The sequence below is a fragment of the Phaethon aethereus genome (genome assembly GCF_964289735.1).
Source record: "Phaethon aethereus genome assembly, chromosome: 5".
In the NCBI taxonomy this organism is placed as follows: Eukaryota; Metazoa; Chordata; class Aves; order Phaethontiformes; family Phaethontidae; genus Phaethon; species Phaethon aethereus.
This window is the reverse complement of record NC_138579.1, coordinates 60712244-60737021: the sequence shown is the minus strand read 5'-3', so window position 1 is coordinate 60737021 and position 24778 is coordinate 60712244. Positions and strand designations below refer to the sequence as shown.

General features: G+C 39.0%; 1 protein-coding gene across 2 annotated transcripts in view; it reads left to right on the top strand.

Annotated features, from left to right (window-relative positions):
- GALNT18 (polypeptide N-acetylgalactosaminyltransferase 18) overlaps window positions 1-24778 on the top strand; it is a 242144-nt gene that overhangs the window by 166688 nt on the left and 50678 nt on the right. Inside the window, exons 7-9 of one of the 2 annotated variants that reach the window (XM_082000013.1) lie at window positions 14896-15081; window positions 20428-20565; window positions 24680-24775. In XM_082000013.1, the coding sequence (XP_081856139.1) occupies window positions 14896-15081; window positions 20428-20565; window positions 24680-24775 (420 nt within the window). The remainder of the gene's footprint in view (window positions 1-14895; window positions 15082-20427; window positions 20566-24679; window positions 24776-24778) is intronic. The other variant, XM_082000014.1, reaches the window with a different exon arrangement.

The following is a 24778-nucleotide window of genomic DNA, read 5'->3' as shown; positions in this document are numbered from 1 at the left end:
GTGTACTTCTTTCTATATTTCTTTACAGCTAAAGACCATTCTGAAAGTACAGTGCTGTTCTGTTTGAGAATCTTTCACATTTTTGATACAAGAGAAATCCTTAGATAGAGAGCTGCTAATGAAAAATGATATCATGTGTGTTACAAAATTAAATTCTGAACTCTGCTACGAAATGTTAGTGGAAGCTTGTATTTTGTGCTTTTTAGTTGCCAGAATAAAAAGCATACTGTTACACAGTAGCAGAAAAAGGAATTTATTTTTAAAATATAGAATTCTCTGCTGAGACTGTGAGATATAACAAAAAATACTGATTTTTACTTCTGGATTCCCAAGTATCTTTTTCCCTCAGCTGTCAGAGAGAAAGTGTTATTGCAGCAAGATTGCAGCACAGGTCCCTCTTAGTTACACTAGAGCACAGTTTTAGGGAACGAGAGAGTGAAATGCAAGATTGCTTCTTTTAATAACACTATTCTCCTCACTGTGAGGGCTAGAGAGCTGTCTTCTGTTCCCCAAACCTGATGTTGCAGCTCAGTGTTGCGATGAGTTGAAAATTAGTGTCACTTCGATTTTTCTTTCCTTTTTTTCCAACTGACAAGGCTATTGACTCCTTGTGAATGCGAGGAGTTTTATCTAGCTTTGCATCATGAGATGCATGCTGCCCAGTCGGCTATACTTAGCCTTGCGGAAGTTGATTGGGAAGAGTACTTTGATAGACAAGACCAGAAAGAAACAAATCTCTGCATAATTGAAACTTCGGAGTACACTGGATCACTGGAATAAGGCCCAACTCTGCTCTGATTTCGATTTCCTTATGGCTTTTTCTCTGTCTCCAGGGAAGCAGTGCCTGACCTACATAAAATACTTTCATGTGTAACAGATTGTAGCGTGCAAGGTAGCATAATGTATGCTGCCTCATCTAACTTTGTCCTGACTTGGATCTGTGTTCTTGGCTATATCAAAACGAATTACTGAGCTGTAATTTTTTTTGTTTATTACCAATTCTCCTCACAATTCTCAGCATATCCCAGATAATACCAGGATGAATATAAATGTACAGTGCAATATTAGAGCTTCTGGGAAGCACAGTATTATTTCTACAAATGTTAAGTTTGAAAAGTAAGCTCCTTCCCTCAGCTACCTGCCTCTGGTGCACACTTGGGGCCATACACCATGTCTTGGCAAAATGCAGGTGGCTGCTTCAGATGTGCTCTCAGATTATGGTCGGCAGCCATGTCATTCAGCTGCGTCCTAAGCACTTGTCCCTAGAGGTGCAGCTCCCATGGGCTGCCTTTCAGTTCCTTTACGTAGAGGTATGTGGAAAACAGATTTCAGGCCAGATGGTCTGTCTCTGCTGCTGAACTACATTTGCGCTTCTGGAGCACCAAATAGTCATCTCTAGGTGACTTGTCTTACTTTCAACTGCGAGGCCTATGATGAATCACTTAATAAGACAGTAATTGCTCTGCAAAAACTACATTATAATTACAGTATCAGTGCAATAAATAATGTTACCATTTCAAAATTATGCACTCCAATCCATGACTACAGATTGCTCACTGTGCTTCATCTTTGATTGCCATTTTCCTTTTTTAAGAAGTATCTAGCTTCGTCTAGTATTCTGCTGTGTGATACACATTGTTGTGTAGAGGTGGTTAAGTAGACACCGTGTGCCCAAACTGGCCTGGTATCCAGGGAAGCCAAGAAGGAGGATGCTGTGTATCACATACTCTGATATGATGGAGTTGATACCTGGTGAAATGGCATTAATTTTTTTCATGGTTTGAGTTTCTAAGCAAATTCATGCAGCGTGTTCCCATTCTTTGCCGTATTTAGGAAGTCAGTTCTTTCATTGGGAAATTTTATGCATAGACACGTAAGAGCAAACAACTACAGGAACAGGAGCGGTTATTTTCAACTACAGAAATGGCAGCAAGAGTTAGGATTATTTGAGCTACCTTTTTATCTTAAACACACTAAGTAGAACATGGTCCCGTGTCCTTATATTACTAATTTTGTTCCAGAGGATGTAAAACTACTGTGAGCAAAACTCATATGCAGACCAGCTGCAGCATCATATGGTGACAGGAGTGGGTAAATTGCTATCTCTGTGCCTATGCACAGAGTCAAAGCCTTATTCTTTGTTTGCTTTCTTAGCAGCTGCATCTTCAGTGATGTGAGATAAGATTTAAACTCCTGGCTGAGATGCTTCTGAGAAGCAAAGTCTACCTATATAGGACTTCTTTTCATTATAAGCAAGAAACCACTACTGTGTCTTCTAAAATTTTGAAATGGTCCGTTTTCAGCTGAACTTGATGGGGTTTTCACTGTGCAGGGACAGGAATTAGACCCTGGCAAAATGAATACTTATCCCAGTATCCTCTCCCAGGAGGTGGTGGTGTTACCTCATCATCTGCACAAATATCTAGTTATTTGTGTTACAGGAGTGCAAGAAAACCCCCAACTATTGGAAACTCTATCTGAAGCATCCATTGCTGGTAAAACCGTAACAAACCACATAAAACAGGTCTTTGGAGGATTATCCTCTTGACTCTGATGAATTAGTTTCTCTACTCAGCTCTATTTATCTCTAATTTGGTGTATTATTTTAACTTCTAAGAATTTTACCCCTGTCTGTGGCTTTGTAATAACATTTGTAAAATATTAAACATATATTATTAAATAAATATTAATAGACTTATGTTGCCTTGAGCTAGAAGCTGACAAATGAGTTAAAAATAAGAACACATTTTGAATCTTAGAAGCAACACTGTATTTTCTCCTCAAGCAAATATTTTCTCACAAAGCGATTTATTTGCCCCACAAGAAAATAAAGGCAGGCTGGTTGATGCAAGACTTGACAGCATCCTTTTTGAGCAGCTCGGTCACTTTTTGTGGTATTTTTGAAAGATTCATTTACTGTGCCCCACTTAAATTCATGTTAGGATGACTAATGTTTCTTTTTGGTTTATGTTCAATCATTCCCAGTTGAATGCACTTAAGTGTGCTTTTAAGGGTCCAGAATGCATTTGGTGGGCAAACTAGAACCACATTGCTTATCCAAGAGACGAAATAGGAACTGTGTTGTTAACTGCCTTAGAGCAGAAACAAAATGTGAGTGTAAGGCTGGCGTTTCTCACCGTTATTTGGGCTCTCCTTCTGGGTTGTGCTTGCACAAGCAGTGCTTGTTACGGAAGCCCCTACAAATCCATTGCAATCAATGTGATGCAATCAATTATATCCTGCATTAGATGGTTCAAGTCTAGTTTTCAGTAGGCTTCTTAAGGGCCTGTTCCAATTCCTACTGAAGTCAGCAAAAGATTTTCTATGCAGAGCAAGCCTTTAGCAATCTTTTTGTCTTTTAAAGCAGCCTACATGTTAGATAAAGCTTCCAAATATCTGTTACAACAAAGTTGTTTGTACCACTTTTAGGGGTGCCTGAACAAATACTCAGTGATTGGCCTGAGGTCACAGACTAAGTCATCATCAGAGTCAAGGGAATGTAAGCCCCGGCTGTGACTTAGAGTAATTATGTATGTCACAAAGACTTTGTGCTTGCAGATTAATTCATGTGCACAGGGATATAATGGCCCTGTTAAATGGGTAAGAGGAAAGTTTATTATAAGGTAATAGCTCTTTAAGGGAAAAGGAATGGATCTTGCTCCCACAAAATGATATATCAAGACTTTACGTCAGCTGACCCAGGAAGAAAATTGCATTTATGGTTCAGACTAAGTATGGCATGCTACTTTTATAGAGTATATTACCACAGTGAAATCAGTTGGTTTTGCAATAAAATAACATTGTAATAAATATATCTGCTTCATTTCTTGTTAGTCTGGCAGTTTGTCTATAGCACTTACATGAAGCTGGTGCTTTTTCTGATGGTGGAGAACTGGAGGAATGCAGTTTATGAACAGAGATGCAGAAGTTAGTTATTTGACCAGAAAATAGTCACAGTGTTCTTTGGGGGCTTTTTTTGAAGGTGCTTTTGACTCTAATTATCTTTTTTCTTCTTTTTTAACCTTGCCCTCCCTCAACTTCTGGAATCATGATTCTTCATTTCTGACTAGTTAACCTAGTCTCTCTCATGTGGTACATAGAAGCCTATTGCTGGATTACATATCCAGTCATTTCCAATCCAAAGTGTTTGTGTATCCCAGTTGTTTCTCACCTGAGATCCCTTTCTTATAATATGCCCTTGCAAGAGTGTTCTTTTTGATAATCATGTGCAAGAGCAGATATTTACATTTGCCCCCAAAGCTCCATATTTATCTGAAAACATTTTGGATTTTTTCCTCTTTCCATAGAAGTTTCCAGCAATTGTCAGTGTTTCTAATACAGGCTATGAATTATATGAACTCATTAATATATTATGTATAAATTGATACATGTTTTTATTAAGGAAAGCCTTTGCACAGTGTACAGTTTAAGGTGTAGTTTTACAACACATAGGCTTAAACAGCTACACTGGTTTACGTTTTCCCCTTCTTCTCCTTGCCATCCTCTTGTTCCCACTCTTGCAGCACACCAGTGCTTTGGCTCTGCCGGCATAGTTGTTGAATGGCTGCCCCGTACCCGCTGTCTCTGAAGTCTCTTCCAACCCAAACTATTCCATGATTCTGTGATTGAGAATAAAATAGGGAATTGTAATAGGAATAAAGTAAAAATGCCTCACAACAGGTGTCAGTCACGACATCAACAGAAACTGTTTTTCTGTGGCTTGTTCTGGTTTTGTTCAAACCTACAGTGGAATAATTGGTTTTTTTCCCCATTTTGCCTGTGAACGCCTCAGCAGGTAACCTGCAGCTACAGCATGTGTGATTATACATACAGAAAATGTTACCAGTGAATCATTTTTGTGTTTTTACTGTTTCTGGGAAGAGAATATTTTATTAGCTGCTCTCACTGGAAGGCAAATGATTGATACAGCACCAGCTAACACGTGGCATCACTATACCCTACAAGGAAGGAGGAAGAGGCACTTGGAGATTTCCCACAGATGTTTTGTCACTGGTTATACCTGTGTGATTGCACATTACCAGCTAGGCAATAATGTAGACATCTTGATGTTTTATGAGAGGAAATTGTTGTTCATAGTGGTATGGAAAGAAGTAAAACAGATTAAGTCAACATGCACTTACAAATCAGTGGACTCAGGTGAGATGCAAATTAATTAGTGCATTATTATAAGAAGGCCTCATGTTTAATATTTTTCTGCACTTTAAGTCACGGCATGGTGCAATGCCATTATAGCTTTTGGTATTACAATTCTTCATGGCCTATCTAGAAGATTCCATGCTCTAATTTGTTTTAATGTGATACTGAGGGGACATCTCTCAAGAATTTAATTTCATGGAGAGTTTTTAGTACTGCAAGCCTGATTTCATAATCTAACAAAGATTAAAAAGGTAATCTCTGGGGAGACCTTGTTGCAGCCTTTCAGTATTTAAAGGGGGCTTGTAAGAAAGATGGGGACAGACTTTTTAGCAGGGCCTGTAGTGATAGGACAAGGGGCAAAGGTTTTAAAGTAAAAGAGGGCAGATTTAGTCTAGATATAAGGAAGAAATTTTTCACAGTGGGGGTTGTGAAACACTGGCACAGGTTGCCCAGAGAGGTGGTAGATGCTCCATCCCTGGAAGCAATCCAGGTCATGTTGGACAGGGCTCTGAGCAACCTGCTCTAGTTGAAGATGTCCCTGCTTACTGCAGGGGGGTTGGACTAGGTGACCTTTAAAGGTCCCTTCCAACCCAAACTATTCTGTGATGCTATGATTCTGTGACTGGTACTTATTGAGGATGATCATTTGACCAACAGGGATGAAGAAAAATTTGAGGCATTCAATGCTGGTTTTGCCTAAGCCTTTAATAATACTGGTAGACCTTGGGCTGACCGATTCTCTGAGTATGGGAACATTGACTTTCCATTTGTGGATACTGAAGTTGTAAGGGACCAGCTGTATCAGCTGAATGTTCACAAGTCCAATGGGTTTGATGGGATTCAATCATCTACCAAAGGTCTGGGGAGTCTGGGAAGGTCCATGCTGACTGGAAGCTAGCTAGTGTTATTCCAGTCTACAAGAAGGGCATGAGGGAAGACCCAGGGAGCTACAGACCTGTTAGTCTAACCTCAGTTCCTGGAAAAATTATGGAGGAGATTATACTGAGTACTATTGAAAGGCATTTAAAGAATAATGCAGTCATCAGGCACACTCAACATGGATTCACAAAGGGAAAGTCCTGTTTAACTATTTTGACACCCTTCTATGATAAGGTCACTCACCTCGTGGATGAAGGGAAGGTGGTGGATGCAGTTTTTCTGGATTTTAGTAAGGCTTTTGATGCTGTCCCTCACAGTATCCTTCTGGACAAGTTGTCCAACTGTTGGCTGAACAGGTTCGCGGTGTGCTGGGTGAAGAGCTGGCTGAAGGGCAGAGATCAAAGGGTTGTAGTGAACGGGGCTACATCTGGCTGGCACCCAGTCACCAGTGGAGTTCCTCAGGGTTCAATTTTAGGGCCAGTTCTGTTCAGTATATTTATCAGCAGTCTGGATGCTGGAGTTGAAATGCACCATTAGCAACTTTACTGATGATACCAAACTGGGAGGTGCTGAGGTTGACTTTCTTGAGGGACAAGATGCCTTGCAGAGGCATCTAGATAGATTGACACATTGGGCAATGATTAATGGGATGAAATTTAGCAAGCCCAAATGCCAGAAACCACAACTAAGAAAGGAGTAACACCAGGCACAAGTATCAATTGGGAGAGGAGTGGCTGGAGAGCAGCCCTGCAGAAAGGGACCTGGGTGACAGCAGGCTCAGTATGAGGCAGCAGTGTGCCCTGGCAGCCAAGGGGGCAAACTGTCCTGGGGTGCATCAAACACAGGACAACCAGCTGGTCAAAAGAGGCGATTATCCCGCTGTATTCAGCGTTGGTGCGGCCTCACCTTTGCGTCCTGTGTGCGGTTCTGGGCCCCACAATCTAAGATGGACGTGAAGGTCCTCGAATGTGTCCAGAGGAGGGCAACAAAGCTGGTGGAAAGGGCTGGAAGGAATGTCCCAGGGGGAGCAGCTAAGGACTTTGGGCTTGTCTCGTTTGGAGAAAAGGAGGCTGAGGGGTGACCTCATTGCTCCCTACAGCCTCCTGAGGAGGGGTGGTGGAGATGGAGGTGCTGATCGCTTCTCCTTGAATCTAGTGATAGGACACATGGGACTGGTTCAAAGTGCGCCAGGAGAGATGGACATTAGATTGGACATTATGAAGCATTTCTTTACCAAGAGGGTGGTCAAACACTAGAGCAGGCTTCCTAGAGAGGTGGTCAGTGCCCAGGCCTGTCAGTGTTTAAGAGGTGTTTGGACAATGTCCTTAACCTGCTTTCACTTCTAGTCAGCCCTGCATTGGTCAGGCAGTTGAGCTAGATGATTGTTGTAGGACCTTTCCAATGGAAATAGGCTATGCTATGCTTATGCTATGCTATGCTTGGTACTCTGGTACTGATCAAGTCTTTAGGATTAATGCAAGATTAACAAGACTGATCAAGCTAAGTACAGCCGTGGTGAGGGAGGGAGAGGTAAAAACATAAAAGATAGGCAGTGCAGTAAGTTGCTTCATGAACACTAAAGCAGTGGTGATCTGGTTATTCAGTTTGCTGCTTTTTTGCCTTTTAAGATGAAAAGTGATTTCTTTTACTTCCTTTTCATGCCTTAAACCTGGCAATGAAGCGATTCATGTGTTAATTATTTGCTGTGCCTGGCAATGAGATAGACACATTTGGGAAAAAACTGAATGAAGCCGTATGCCTTCAGTGACCCTTGTTATCTCCTAGTAACACAAGGCATAAAGTAGTTCCTGCAATTGTAAACCAGCAACACAACGTACGTAGTTTAACAATACGTTGTAAAACTTTCACAGCTCATGAAGGTATGTGCAAAATTAATCCCTGCAGAACAAAACATTTTAAAAAGTATATAATGAAGCAATTAGATAAAAGAGGAAGAAAACTACTGACAATTCAATATGGGAAGAATCTTCACATGTATTTCTTTTTCAATGAGAGAGTCTTATAAAGGCACAATTAATGTAAAATGAGGCCTATGAGGCAATTAATGATGATTTCAAAAGTATGACTTAAGGGAGAGTTTACATTTTAAAAATTGAGAGCAGCTCTAGTTATGTTAAAAACTTTTATTTCCTTTTAAAATTGTAAGGGGTATGTTTTAATAGGTTGCTTACAGTTTCATGTTAAGATTGTCAGCTTGGTTATGGAAAAAAGCTATTCTTGCACACAAATAGGTAAGTTTACCTGAAAGTATGACAGCCTTGTATGATGATGAGATGTAGAATAGTCTTCAAAAACCGCACGGGGCTTCAGTAAAGCAGATGAAGTAATTTTAAAAATCTCTCTCATCAGTCTCTGATTTCTCTATGCATACTGTTCTGAGCTATGACTATTGGCAGTCATCTCTTGAAATTAAGTTACACCCTAATTTCCCACTCTGCAGGGTACATGCCAATGACATGATTCTCTTTTCCAGACCATTCAGCATCTAGAAGCAGGGAGTAACCCAGAATCATAGCTTCAGTGAGCAGTGTATTTTCTTTCTTTTCCTGTCCACCTGGATTCTGATTTTTCTGATCCTGAGTTTATGTGACTCAGGCTAGGATTCTGTGTTTAATTCTATTGTTTGGGCAGACTTCTTCAGTGGGAGGAAGCTGTTTGAGACCAGTGGAATAAGCAAAGTTGTGCATGGTTTCTTAATGAACTTGGGGAAAGTTAGCCAAATCCATCAGTACTTATTGTCGCTACTGCAATTATTTAGTGAAGATTATCTATCTTCAGTGGACATGTGACCTAAATAAAGACTAACGTATTTCATCCAGTAAGTATAGTTTGTAGGTTTACAGAGACAGGCACCCAAATGTACGTGACAATCCAGAAACTTCCAGGGTGTGATGCAAAACCCACTGATTGTTACGGGAAGCATGAACGTTGATTTCGGTGATCTTTGTATCTGACCATTCTCCCTGTCCTTTCTGCAGTCACCTGTCAAGATAACAAAATAAAAAGGCAGACCCAAAATGATCACAGACTTAGCTCATTGTCTTGAATAAATATAGTTTATTCATACTTGCCTGTAAAGCATCAAGCTCATCATGGGTTATCAGTAACTGATTATTAGCAATGACAAAGGTTAGCAAGATTCACAAATATTTTTGCATTAAATTGTTCCCCAAAATATATTTTAAAGATATTGGTGACTGTTTGTTTGTATCCACAGTAGTAATTAATTCACACTATTTTTTTTTAATCTTCAGGGCATCTTTAATGAATTCTTCTAATTTTGTCATTTGCAGACTTCACAGAAGCTAGAAATTCCTTCAGTTTTTTGAGAAATCACTTAATTATTAAAAAGTGTCATTTGCAGTCCAAATGAAATGATGGTTTCAAACAAGGTCACATCAGTTCTTGGAGAAACGGCATGATCTGTGTAAATGTAATGAATGCATCATGTAGGGTTTATTTTTTTATTAGATTAAGCTTCCACAACATGAAAAGAACACTCAGTGATTAAAGAGATAGAAAGAAACATTTTTAATGAAGAAGTGTTATATCATTTTATAATGAAGTATAAATTAAATATTTTGAGAGAAGGATCAGCTTCAGAATTGTAATTGCTTTGATTAAATATGCAAATTCAAATATGTTTAAATGCAATTGAAAAGGATTTACCAAAAGATGTGGATTTAAAAATAAAACTAAATAGAAACGGACACCCTTTGTCTACTGAAACAGATTTTCCAGGTGTGAATTGAATTTGCTTTAAAAAAGTTATGACCAGGTTGATGTAGACATTTCTAAGGATGTGTGAGTCACCCGTCTCTGCTGCACACTGAAGGCTGTGCAAATGCTGTCACTACTGCCCTCGTTTTGGTAGGAACGAGTGAGGAATGCTAGCATAGCAGTATTAGGGCTTACGCCTTTGCAAAATGCTTAAGGAAACCATTTGGTGTGTTATTGATTCTGTAGCTGCGCCACTTGTGCCATCCCACTGGACTGCCCCGTACTTGGGTCCTTTGCTTGTTTAACAGTGGAAGTTGCAGCTGATCTGTTGTGCCACCACCTGTATTGTCTGTGCAGTTTTATGTGTCCTCTGCTTTCCTGGCTCTTCCAATGCAAAGAACATGTCTTTTATTTGCTCTGTGGGGCTACTTTAACCTTGGTGAACACAAATTCACACAGATGTAGGGACACAGTTATAACTTACCTGTAAATGTACCTTCAGTAAATTAACAGTAAGAAGTCCTTAGAGCTTGGACAAATTCTCCACATAAATCATAACAACTGAAGATTTAAAAGGGATAAAGATTTCCCATCCCCACCTGCCTTTTTTTCCCCAAAAAATAGGTTCTCCGTATTCATTTAATGTTCCCATCATGTCCTACTTGCTTTGCTTAGTTTAGGTCATAGGCTTTGCTTAGTCTTTCAGCTTCGTAAATGTTTGAAGTCGCACTGGCACTACTACTGTCTCTTACAGCTTGAATTTTTAAATGGAATTTTACTACCTTTTCCTAGAGATGAAGGAACCCTTTCAAGAGGAGGGAGCCCTCTAAGCCCTTCTTTGGGCTGTACCAAATATATGAACCTCCTCAGGAAATTCAAGAATAGAGAGCCCTTTCTAAGGTAGTCTTGGAAGGGAGCACTGTGAAAACACACTGAAGTCGATTCTGAGAGCTCTTGGGAAGAGAAACTCCAGTTGGTGTGTTCATTTTCTAAAAGACTGTTGTTGCAAAGTGAAACAGCAGGACCAGAACCTCAAGAGATTCCTCCAAAGAAAAGCTAACTTTCTGCATTGCTAGGGCTCCAGCAATCGTACTAAGTACTCCCAAAGGTACACAGTCCTTCACACTTGAAAACTTTCTAAGGTGTTTGCCGTAAGGCAAAGCCTGAGACCAAATGGTACAGTTTTGCAATTGATACATTTACAGAATGAAATGTGAATTGCTATTTATTGTATCACATTGATGGAAGCATATGTTATTTTAAACAAGGCTATATGTATGTTTAGGGATTTGGCAGGAAATTGAGACTATAGCTAGCAATTTTCATCTCTTGCTACCGTAGATAAAACACCTCCATGGGCAACAGGAAAAGGTGCTGCATTTCCTTTTAACCACAGTTTGGGAAATTCATCAAGTTTTTTCCTTGCAATTTGTACAAATGGGTTTGTCGTTAAGTATTACTGATTGCAGCAACAGTATGCTCAGAGATGTAACATTTTGCTTCAAACCGTTCCATGTGGTTAAAAAAAGTCTTTGAAGCTCTTTTATCTTTAGACTTCCTACTAAAGTCATGGGTGATAATTTGGAAAAGCACTGATTTTAAGCCTTTGTATTTATTTATAGCCATCACATAAAATAACAGTGCTGAAGAACTAGAAAGGTGCTATTCAGTATGGATGAAGCCTGAAAAAAGATTACGAATGACAGCAAAAAAATACCTGCAAAATTCACTGGGAAATGTATGGAGGTGTGAGAAATTGACCCCTCAATTGCTATTTCTATTTCTTAACTATAAAGACAGTCTCTTGTCTACAGGAATTTCATTAGATGAAGGACAGACCACTCTAAAAGGCTTTGCAACTTCCCTCTGAGTTGAGTCTTTAAGAAAATATATTTCTTAGTATGAAAATATTAATTTAAAAAAACTCTTAAAATGTCTTTGACCAAAAGGTGTTGGTTCAGAGCAATTGATGAGTCTCTCCTATGCACTTCTGATGTGAGACTGAGACCTTTTCAAGATGTCTTGAAAAACTATCCAGCCACGCACAATGGCTCCAACACAGGGGTTGGAGTACCAGGGGTTTGTTTACACGACTAAAGGAGATGGGGGAGCTAGGAGCAGTCAGTTCAAGTGGACAGCTGGTCTAAGGAACTGGCCTCTCCCTAAGTGCAATTAAATGTTTGGAGAGAAGAGCTTTCTCACCATACTGTAATTCCATGGACAAAGAACTCTTGTGGGAAAGAAAGGTACTATGGCTTCTTGTAGATGTGACCATCTGAGCAAATGAGTGTTGTGCTTTCTGTCCTTATAAAGTATTGCATCTGCTTTCACTTTGCGAGTGCTCTGCAAGGCCTTGTAGACTGCATCTAGGGCAGTGCTACTTGTGCTACTTGTTTATTGCTGTAACTGCAAGCTCTGCATACACCCGAACTTACGATTCCCGTATCTTCAAGTTGCATGTGTTTCTCATCTCTTCCTCTTTAGAAAGTCATTAATTAAAGGACTTTTATTCACCTTTATATATGAAAACTATTAGCATATACCTCTAGTCCAGTTTTGGTGCGTGCTAATAACATTTTCATGGATTGCAGGAGATTTTTGCTTGGAAATAATAGGATTTGGTTTTGAAGCTGTTTAATACAACCTGCCTGTTCTGTAGCATCTGTATTGGCAGCTCCCTCTTGGTATTAAGTTTTTAAGTGAATCCATGGTTCTTGCAGAATAACTAATTAGTCTTTGGAAATATAACAAAGACTGACAGTGTCAGAGAAAGGAGTGGCCGCGAGATTTGATTAACTGGTATTTATTCAGGTAGTGAGTAATTGTTATTTACAAACTACATTAAAGACTTTGTCATCTCAGGATGTTTGTTGAAAACACATATGACTTCATTATAAAGTCAAATTAGATTTTACTGATTACTGAATCAGTACTAAAATTATCGATGAGTCCGCTCTTCAAATTTTCAGATCCTAGAAATTTACTTGGAAATTCAGCTTGTTATAGACTGTGAATTTTTGGCTCAGCTTGTTGTCAAGATGGCATTCAGACCGAACTCTAAAAATCCCACAAAAGATTTGGTGCTCATATGTTGGACTTGGATCAAGGCCATGCCTAGTTAAAATGAGCAAAGGCTAGGCAGAGGAGGCAGCGCATGCGGTATGTGAATTGTCTTATCCTACGCTAAGTTATGACCATCTCTACATCTTCCTTGTCTTCCATGATACTAATTTAAACAGTGTACAGTGAGTAACTCTGAAACAATTTTTAGCTGGATGTCAATGCTGTACTGAGAAATGGCTGGGATTGAAAGCAGGCATTGTGTGAGCAAAGCCTGATGATACTTCACATTTAATCTCTATTAGAAAATTGTAGCTGAACCATTTAGAATTAAACGTTTGACAAACTATTATTTTTGTTAGATCGTTAAACTGGATTGCCCACTTTATATGATATTTAGAAAGACAAGATCCAAATGCCATTTCCAGATTATTTATTTTTGTGCCAGGTAAACTGCCCATTTATTTTTTAAAAATTTATGATCGTCTCAGTTTTGCCTTGACATTGGTAATGGTTATGTTTATTTACTCTTATGGTTTTCCAAGTTCTGGACACAGAGACATGCTGAAGTCTTTTCAGCTCCCTTCTTGACTGTACAGTAGGTTCATGGGATAGCTCATCTTCCAGAGAGCTCTGAAAACTAAGGCTCTATCTCTTCTCCCAGCATTGCTGAATGCAAGTAGGCATCCGTTCAGAAAAGGCTTTGTAAACATTCTGAATTCATGCCACATTTTCTGGTCTCAGGAGCTGCCAAATGCCTAAATGCTGTATTCAAGCCAGATGTCTAAATATATAAAATGAATGACTGAACAAAATGCCTCCTTAGTAGAGCATATGCCTATAGGATGGACAGACCTGAGCGGTCTGAGATCAGCTCCAGAACATGATGTTCTGCCAACCCACATCTCTGGCCACTGGGAGGGAGACCAGAATATACTTTCTCCTGGATGAGCTGTAAGAGGAAGGAGCACTCTGACTCTCATTTTTCACCCTCTTGGTATTTAAATACCAAGCTTCAGGAATCTCTGCTAGAAGTATTGTAAGGCAAACTGTCACTTCTCAGTGAGTACACCTGCCTCTGGGACACTGAGGTACTTGTTCAGCAGGATCAAACAGTTTGAGTACATCTAGGTTTTCACCTGAGTGGCATCCACTCAACCATCATCAATGGGCTGCCTTCACCTTGTTAGGAAATTTACATAACAAAAGATACATAGGAAAAAGAGGTTCTGTGTAAAAAAATTCAAGTACTTCACTGACTGTTAAGGCTGCCAAAGTGTTGGGGTTTTTTTTTAATTGAAAATCAGAAATTAATGCAATAGTCATAATTAACATTACGGACATTAACTCAGCTGTGGTAGTGGGCAAAACTGAAACACACTTGAGCAGGTACAGTAACCTACGTTATAAATATAATTTATAAGAGTAGTGTGTCTTGAAATTGTTCATAGAACATTTTCACTAGGTGGTCTTAGTCTTTGTCACTCCTCAAAAGAAATAAACCTGATCCTTTCTGAGCTATGTTTAAAGCAAAGCATAAGATGCATTTATATCCCTGGTCTTCCTAGAACCTGAAACTTTAGTGATCTTAAAAAGTTGATTGGCTCAGTTTCCCTTCAATGTAAGGCTGCCTAGTTCCAGATTCTGAATAGTGCGTGTACGCGTTGAGACGGACTGTGCGCAATTGTAGAGAAATGCATGCAAGGCATTAAAACTTGAACCCAGATGCTATTGTTTTGAATACGCTATAAATAATTTTGTTAATAATCTTGAGAATAGCTAAATTGACCCAGGAAGATTGTGATGAAAGGCTACTGGAAATATAATAATTTTTTAGTAAGGTTAAGTAGTAGTAATAATTCATGGTAAGGCAGGGTAATAACTCTCCCCTCTCAGAACTGGTTAAAAAACCTCTTTGTATACTCAAATAAGTCTTGAATAGTTATTCTCTTTTGTAATAATGACAAGCATAGAAATAAAACAATTTTGGTGTATTTACTAAAGGATAGCAGTGGTGCAGGGAGGTCTTGCTAGCAGAATGTCTTTTTTTTGTCCTAGGTATGGCAGTGTGGAGGAAGCGTTGAGGTTCTGCCTTGCTCCAGGATTGCCCACATTGAAAGAGCACATAAACCATACACAGAAGATCTAACTGCTCATGTCCGGAGAAATGCGCTAAGGGTGGCTGAAGTCTGGATGGATGAATTTAAGAGCCATGTCTATATGGCGTGGAACATACCCCAGGAGGTGAGTCACAAAGACCGGTGTTTGCAAGCTTTGGCTTTAGATCCTTTTGCGTTTGATTCCTACTCTAAATTTTTCTGCTAGGTTTTTGTTATTTGTATACACGTATGTATGTCTTACATATTGGAATAAGATATGCCTATACATACACACTTATATATTAAAATATATATTTAGTTGTGTCTTATTCTAGAATAATTCCTTTGTCTTCAGGTTCCTTAAAAATTAATTTCTTCTCAAGTTCATCATCCTCACTGATGACTCCTCATGGAGATTTTAGTGTAGTAGCTGCAGAAATGTGGTAAAAAAAAAGCATCAAATCTATATTACACATCTTATTTTGAATTTGAGTCTCTTATTTGCCATTGCAGAGAGCTATAATTCTGCCAGATTTGTGACGGGAGTTCTGCCAAGGGGCAAGGGGCATTAATATCTATCGATTCAAGTGTGCGGATATCATTCTCGAGTAACTTCACATCAGAGTACAGATGGCTCATGGATGTCATGACATATTGCAGAATCTAGCTGCAACTCCTTTTTGGTCTGCTTGTCCACATTTCTTTTACGTAGATGAGCAATGGTTGGTCCATTGTATTGAAAAGATGATGTCGGATAGCTAACCTGAGAGTTCAGTTTGACATCTGATTTTAGTTCTTCATTTCTGTAGTCAATGTATTTCATCTATGAACTGTTAAGAGCTATAGGGCTCTGAGAAAGCTGACCGTACCTATTCTGGAAAATATTCGGGATCCATGCAGAATAGGTTGTTTCCACCTAGAGGTTGGAAACCACAGCTGTAATTGAATTTGAGGTTTGACTTACGAGTGTGCAGTTATCATGACAGCGAAAGCATGTATTCTAGACTTAATAAATTAACTTGGGCAGTTTATTTTTTCTTTAATAAAATCTCTGTAAAATCTCTCTGAGTGATTTTGCAGCTGTTCAGAGAAACTAGTTTTACTGTGGTTTCCGATTCAAGAAATAAAATGCTGTACTACTTTAGTTTAATAAGGAAAAAAGGTTAGAAACCAAAAACCAGCTAGATATATGAATGCTGATGTTGATTCATCTGCTTTCAATAGTTTTCTTCATCTCTCATGGTTAAAACTAGATAATTTTAGGAAAGTGGAGAAGTCATTGTCCTATTTTCGGGTTGCAGAATTAGCCTTATAATATACCATGAAATCATTAGGGGAAAAAAATCCTGCCTCATCTGGTATAGGGAAAGGACCTTTCTGGAAATTAGTCCCATGTTCACAGAATCCAAGCTACCCTTTAAGCGTCCCTGTTTCGAGTAGTTGCACAGCAGCGCATACAAGAATAAAGATATTTCTGGAAGATGGGGTAACTTATTTTACATCAAAACAATGTCAAATTAATTTTACTTGTGATTAACCTGATAGGTTTAAATTTCATTTTATGTTTTTTTATTGTTATTTTCCTGAAGATTGGTTGATCTTCATTGATTCATCAAGTTTCAATTTTTTGACTTGCAAACATAGCATTAACTCAAAACTTAGAAATTCCTTATTCCTAACCAGGATATACAGTATTATACATGTATTTGCATAATATTCATCTTAATCTTGTGCAAAGCTAAGATTTGAACACAATTTGGAAATCAAATTAATAAAGAATACAAAGGTAAGTTATTGTTGTTATTACTTGTTAAATGGGAATTTAACAAGTAATAACACAGTCTTGACTGTGCTGACAGATCAGAAAAAAAAAAAGCTTGTTATAATACATTTTAAAACTCATTTATTAAACAAAGGAAACAAATATATTTCATTAAACAAAGGAAAAATAAATGCAATGTGTAGATTGAACTAATTTCTTCAGGTCATAAAGTGCATCAAGGTGTTTGCATGGTAGATCTTGTACTGCCAAAACTGATTTTGTTCATAGTTTTGAAGAGGAATAACAAGTTTTCTTACTACTTCAATATCGAGTCATTTTCCCACCACAAATGTACTAATCATTGCACTGAACTGCTTGAATAAATTGCAATGCAGATTATATTCTTTCTTCATCTTCACAAAGGCTACTGCTGTCAAACCATAGTGCAGACTTAAGAGCTGGAAACGGCACATGCTAAATCAGTGATAGCCTCTTCTGCAGTGGAATTGACATGCCTCTCTTGTAAGGAGGAATCTATTCCTACGTGTATGTACGGAACCTGTAGCACAAGAAATCTTCATTTGTATTTCTCACCACTGTAGGAAACCAAATGAATACACTCATGCCCACATACTTATTTAAAATATACTGGGAAACAGCTTAGTTTTCACAGTTGGAACAGGCCTATAAAGCCTGAATCTACACATTGCCTAGTAATTGCTACAGGATGTTCAGAGACAGTATGGCACCTCTGTGACTATCAGAAGGTTTTCTTGTCCAATGGTGTCTGTGACTTAGACCTGGGTACATTCAAGTGTTGTTCACGCAGCTTGCATCTTTTGGCGTGTGGAAAATAGGGAAGGATTTAGCAGAATGTTGGGGCTCTGTTTTGTTCTAACAGCCTGACATGTGCTCAGGTATCCCAAATCAGTTGGGTAATCTGAAGTTGTTTTAACCATCTTTGTGTTCGGTGTGTGAGGCCTGGTGCCAAGAATCAGGGGAAGAAGTCCAAAGACCTGGGACTTCCTTTTCCTTTCCCATGCTAAACTTTGCAAGTACTGAACTGATTCTAGAGCAGTAGGAAACAAGTACATGTTTAAGGAAAGCTTCTGGCCTTTTAAGGGAAAGAGGAGAATACGGTACAAAATTACACTCCCAAGCACTGTAATTTGATCAGTCAATATAACGAAAACCTACATTATTAGTGTGAGTCGTCTTTTATACATCAAAAGGCTAGAAGCAATGCAGTCTCTGTTGGATATAGAAACATCAGGAGAAGGAGGGAGTATTCAGTGTAAAGAAGCAACCTAAAAAATAACTTAAAGGTCATGGGACACTTATAATACAGACTTCCAGTAGGCAGCATGCAAAGAGATGGTGGATGAGAAAGGCTGGGGATGGATTAGGTCAAATTTGGATATCAGCCTGGATGGCAGTATTTGTTTCATCTTTGCTTACCTCAAGATTAAATTTAAAGTGACATACCAAAGAGGGACAATTTTTAAATCAGACCTAGCTTCAGCTTGGGCAAAAAGATGTCAAGACATCATTGTGAGAGACAGGCAGAGAGGACAGACAGCATGGACAAATACTGTTACACAAATGGGTAACTACAGGAGTAATTTGCTATCTGGAAGCTGATGGAATAGTGCACTGGTAATGGACTGTGTAAGTAATAGAAACATATTTAAGTATAACAGTCGTGACTTCCCATGAAATATGTTATTCCAGAATGTTAACCACAGGTCCTCTTTTTTCCGTGGAAGAATTCCCAGATCTGTGAGAAGCCCCATAGTCAGATGTTTCCAAAGGTTTTAGTCTTTGAGAACTAATAATAATAAAAAAGACTTAGACTCATTTGGCAGTGTGCTGTGACTGCCCTCTTGGGATCTCTGAAGGTGGCTCTGAAGTATTGAGGGCTTCAAATGGGGATCTCGGATACCATAGTGATTTCTGCATTGTAACTGCTTAGTTATATAGATTCAGAAAAGCATTTAAAACCCAAAGGAAAGATTTTTCAAGTCCCAGAAGGAAGACCTGTGCTCTCCATGTGTACTCCCCTATCGTTTTGTTTTGGTTTGTTTTTTTTTCCTCCCATCATATTCTCAGCTTTGGGGAACACACTGAGCTGTTGCTGGTGATAAAGCCAGTGTGCTACATGTGAGCTATTTTCCTTCTCCAGCTACATGGGAGGATGTGATTACCAAGGCCCCAGACGCTCTTACCTTGTACAATAAACTGTGAGGAAACATGCATTGGTGCCTGCAGGGTTGCGTGAGAAAGGAGTCGGGATACGCTGGACCAGTTTAGTACCTGATCCCAGGAAGCCTTGGTAGTGCTGGAAGTTGAACGTCTGTGTGCTGGCATCCCCTTTTCCTTCACACAAGTGGCTGATAATGCTGGCAAGTCCAAGTGCAGCCAGAGCACTGCATGAGTGGGATTTGTCCATGGTTATCTTACAGCACCCTGCAGCATGTTCCTTTATCTAGTCATTTGTGAGAAAAGTCAGGAAAAAATGATTGCTCAAGGAGTAGCTCCACATAAAGTTTTATGAATTATGTAGGGCTTGAGAGGAGGGAAGTCATAATTTTTAAGCATTAGCGTGAGATATGCCTGTTTACGCTAGACCTCAGTTTCCTACTTTTTGGTATACTTTGCTAATGTGGGAGTCAATTTTATTTTAGTTAGAAAGTGCTTCCATAATAAAATATACTTGTTCCAGACTAACATTAATTCAGTGCTTTGGGATATAAAAAGCAGTCGTTTTGGCAGCTCAGAAATCTAGATATTTATAAAGGTACCTTTTTGATGTGTAGCTAAGAAAATTCAGTGCTCCCAATGTTATTTATAATCATATCGGGTGGCTGACAGAATCTTTGGGACACTTATGGCCCAGTAGTTTAAGTAGGCAGATTATAGGATTTCCCTATGAAGATTTATTTTTCCTGCATTTTGTTCTGAGGCAGAATTGGTAGCGCAAATGTCTCATTTTACTTCCTGTCAAGTAGCAGCCATGGATTTCTACTTAGATCCCTCTCTAAAAATTTCCGCTGTATAATTGTAATGGGATAAATTATTGATTTTTATATACAGGGACTTTATGAAACTCACGCTTTATGATCTGCTCTTATGATAAGTAGAAATTAGGTTAGCCAGAAATGTAAAGGATAATAAAAATTAGGGGAGAGAATATTCTGCAATTGCTTTTAACAAAAATAGCAACTTCTCTTTTTACATTACAGAAGAAATTTAATAAGTGGTATTTCAGAAAGGTGAGCAGAGCTTCGGCTCTTTGCAGTGAAGCAGTAAACCCAGACTTCAGAAATGGCCAGAAAGTGTCATATATTAACGATTAGGCCACAGCGGGATGCCAGCATTAAGGTTGTTTCTAGGGCAACTTGCTACTTCCTGCCAATTACTTCTGGATTTGGAAGGTGCCAGGGAATTAGAGAACAACCGTGATATTCATTGGAAGCTAGATCTAAAGCCCACTGAAGTCAATAGGACTGTTTTCATTGACCAAAGCAGACTTTGAAAGGTGACCTGTATCCTGTTTAATTGGAGCACTTGTAGAGCATGTGTGGGTAACAGGCACTCTGCAACCCAAAGCTGATAATTATCATAGGTCATAATCATCTTGGCAATGCGGGAGACTCTGGATGATCAGTTTACACAGAAGTGTATCACTGATATCTTTTCTGCTTTTTCTATCCTTTGTTTTGTGTGCAGGACTCTGGAATTGATATTGGTGATATTTCTGAGAGGAAGGCCTTGAGGAAGAAGCTCCAGTGCAAGACCTTTAGGTGGTATCTTGTCACTGTGTATCCAGAAATGAGAATGTATTCAGATACTGTTGCGTATGGGGTGGTAAGTATCTTGTTTACATTTGGCATTCTAAAAAGATGGGGGGGAAAGGTGTAATAGTGGAAGTAATTCATGAAGGCAACGCCTGGCTCTGAGTAAAATAATCAGATAAATGGGAAGTCATTAGTTAATTTGTTAGACTGGTTAGTTGACAGAGACAGCTGCTCTGATGCAGTTTATGCTGAGGTATTATGAAAGTTATCTTCCTCCCTGATTCTTTTGTTTGTTTCATGGCTTGCATTCCACTCAGAGATACTCAAGGCATGATTTCTTAGACATGTTGTAGCTGTCAGTTGGAAGGTTTAGAGTCAGCAGGTGAATTAACAAAACAGGCCAAGTATTTTGACTGCAAGCTTCTTAATATTGTAGGCAGACCTTAATTTAGAGCCTTAAATGCCTGTATATTGGGATCACCATCCTCATTACTTGTGTGCTAGTAGTACCCTTGTCTGTGTTGAAATCATGCTCGAGTTGTACCCTGCTAATTAAAGCAGAGCCAATTCTTGCCCCTAGAAAACTGGCAATCTAAACAGAGAGGGCAGGTGTGCATGACATGGAAGATGAGCATAGCAAGTTAGTGTGTGCCCATAATAAGCTAGTAGAGCTAGGACATCCTTTTCACATTCTGTATCCAGTGTCACAGTCCCAAAAATTGATTCCTGTGAAATAAAGTTGCCTTTTTGCATGCAAATCCCAATTAGGAAACATAACTAGTAAGAGCAAGTCATAGAAGTGAAAGATTTCGTTTGACTCATTCCTCCTCAAAAAGAAGTCTGAGTTGTGCAGTTTGCCAGTATGGCTCTAAGACCCTTGAGGGTGCCACAGAGCAGCTGCTCTGTTTTAGCAAATGAAATGATTGTGTGCCCCACAGAGTTCCATGACCCTTTTGATCAATTCAAATTATGGTGCAGGCTTTTCATACAATCCAAAGAAAAAACACTTCCAACACAGGTTTAGGTCGTTGTTAAATGTGTGAGATAATGATAACCTTCCAAACCAGATCAGAACAATGCCAAAATCACACCCAGGTGTGTGCAAGGAGCCTCTTCCATATACTGTGTGGAATTGCCCTCAGTGATGCCATGATCTCATCAGGTGCAGAGTTTCTTGCAGAGAAGGAGGCATAGCAGCTAATAGGTGCATGATTCTGCTTGTAGGTGCCTCTGGCTAAAGAATCACTGATTGCAGGTAGAAGTGATACTAGATAAAAAAACAAGACCAGTGGAATAGCTAAGGTACTTGTTGCATAGTCTGAGGATTAATTCCACATCATGTAATTCAAAATTAAAATCAGTGAACCGGCACCGTATGATTTCATATTCTGCTGAGACTTTCTCGTCAGCCTTTGAAGGTTCCTTGCTGGCAATATACAAACCAAAGAGAATCAGAAGAGCTTGTTACAGAAGTACTGAACTCGCTAGTCAGCAGAACATGAATATGTATTTAGGCACTGCATAATAAAGCACATGATGCAGTCTTTTGTCTGCAGTATGAGAGTAGCCTCATCACCTAAGAAAGGTGTGAGGAGTAAGCTTTGTGTCGTTGTTTGTACTACCACAAAAGAAGTAGTGGCCAGCTATGGCAACGTATCTGTACAGGTGAAAGGGGAGTGTTTTATGAAATACAGCTTACTGTTTTATGAAATACTGTTGTATGAAACAAAAAGATAAAGTGCTCCAATCTTTTTAGTAAAAGAATTGCTTGCATCTCTAGTCTTTCTTCGCATCTGCTTTCCTGTTTGCTTGCATGTCTTATTAATGGAGAAAAGTGTGATATTTCAAAGCAAGTCAGCTGCTTGCTGATTCTCTTAGTGCTTCCATTCATCAACTGTCTTAATATTTTGTAGAAAATAGAGATATTACTACTAAAGCATTATCATTAATTTAAAAAAAAAACCCTGAGTAATTACAGAAGCTATCTGAATGGGGCGAGGGTTAGGATGTAAGCATCTACAGGGTCAACACCCATATTTATTTCCTGAATCCTGAATTTCCTCCTGTTCTGTGAGAGTCAGGAAAATAGTTGTATCATTCATGTCTAGTTTATGCTGTGGCATATAGCTAGGGTTAGGGTTGGTGGCAGTGTAAAGGTTTGGGAACCAAATTTCTTTCTGAATTCTGCAGTAGCCTGAAGAGTTAGGAGAAAGTGGTGTCAGTGGGCCAAAAGCTGATGTATTCAGTGTAGGGACTGGCTCCCTGATTTCAGCTTCATGTTTGAGATAATTTTGCAAATCCAAAATGTCAGTATTCTAGTTTATCTCTATATTCTGTAAGGCTTTAAGTTTGAAAGGGAGCAAATGGCAGTACTGACTGATTGTTTCTGGTTTTCAGCATAGGGACTGGCAAGCTAGTTATATTTTGCATTGTAATTAAGATTAAGTCTTGGTAGTCTAAAACTGCATTACCCAAGTTAATTGTTGGTTGCCACAAAGCCACTAGATTTTGGAAAGGGATGGTTCCTAAGAGTCTAGGCCTCAGATTTTGAAACAGCATTATTGGTTAACAGGCCAGTGGCTATTTTGTTTTTCTGTTTTCTGTAAGGATCATTACTCTACAGATATTCTAAGTTAATTGTAGAGTTGTGATTGGGTAAGAGTTTGAGAAATTAAATCTGAAGAGCTCATTTCATTTTTTTTGTGTTCAAGGTTCATAAGAAGAGCACTGGTGTTAAAAGGAATAGAGCATTTTGTGTCTCTTTCTGTAGTGCCTGATCACTGGACAGCTGCTCTTAGGGTTAAGGACACGCTTCTTTTTGGACCTTGGGACTCTAAGGTCTCTGCACCTGTTTCACTGCTGGGTCAGCGCTCTCAGCTAAGTTGCATGCTGACGTTGGTCAAGGCAGATTTTTTTGCTTCCTTTATTATGGGGATTGTTGTGGAAAAGGTTATAACATTAGGGCTAGGACAAGCATTAGAGTTTGAGTTTGTGGAAGAGATTTTGAAAAGCCAAAGGTAGTGATGGATCCAGGCATGAATTAATAAGGCTGGTATTTATCATTGGTTTGGATAGAGAGTGGTGTCTAACAGCTGGTTATGATTAGAGTCATGGTTGTGGTTACATTTATGGCTAAGAAATACAAAGCTTTGAGGGAGGAAACTATTTAATTCTTGAGGCTTGCAGCTAAGAATAAGGCCAGTGTTGACACCTAATATATATTTTTTCTTTAATGTTAAGATTTGTCCTGTCTATTATTGAATTTAGAGTTAGGTTTGGAGTTGGAAATCTTGTAGCGATGAGTTCATGGTTTTGATTTTATTCACTGCCCGACTTCAGTCTCTGGCTTGTCCACACTTCTTACGTACAAGTGCACTTCTAGACTTTCTTTCTAAGCATATCACTGTTTTCCTCAAAGGAGGGCCCTGTACACAGCTGACAGGACTGCTCAGTTAATAATCACAGATGCTTGCAAAGCACATCACCTCTTCTCTCACTCCATCAGACAATTCTCTCATTCCATCAGACAATTCTCTCATGTTCTCTGAACTGATCTGATACCACTGAACACCTTTATACATGCCCATGGGTATGCAATGCACATCTTTGGCCTCATACTCTAAAAAGACCTTCCAGCTATCTGTGCTCATTAATTTAGCACCTCACTTTCAGCAAATTCTGTCTCAGTGTTGCACAGGTAATATATAGGGCTTTGTGATGAACAGGGCCAAGTGCTTTGCAGTCTGTTCATAGATAGATTGCTGTGCGTGGGTTAGCCTGGAATAACGCAAAGAAGAGTTACTGCATACCAATTGGTCAGAAGTCTCTAAGTGTCAGCAGAAAGGATTTTTTTGAATTATTTCCAGAAATCAGAAGACTCTCCTGAGTGATTCTGAAAAGCTGTTTAATTACAGGGCTTTCTCCTATGTTTGAAACTCCATCCATGCTGCTCAGCTAGCTGCACTGGTAAAAAAATTGACGGTTGTGTATAATGTGTACCAGAGACGCATTAGACTTAATACTTTAAAAATGTATATCAAAAATCATCACTGCAGCAACATTTTTCATTTTGCATATTTCCTTGCTCAAGTACATATGATGTTTTTGCAAAAAAAGAAGGTAGTCTCACCATCTTTTTCTCATGTAAGACTTGGTTGATTTCTTTTTCTTTCTGTTTATTTTAGCTGCAGAATTCCCTGAAAAGTGATTTGTGCCTTGATCAAGGGCCAGACACTGAGAATATCCCAATCATGTATATCTGCCATGGAATGACACCACAGGTT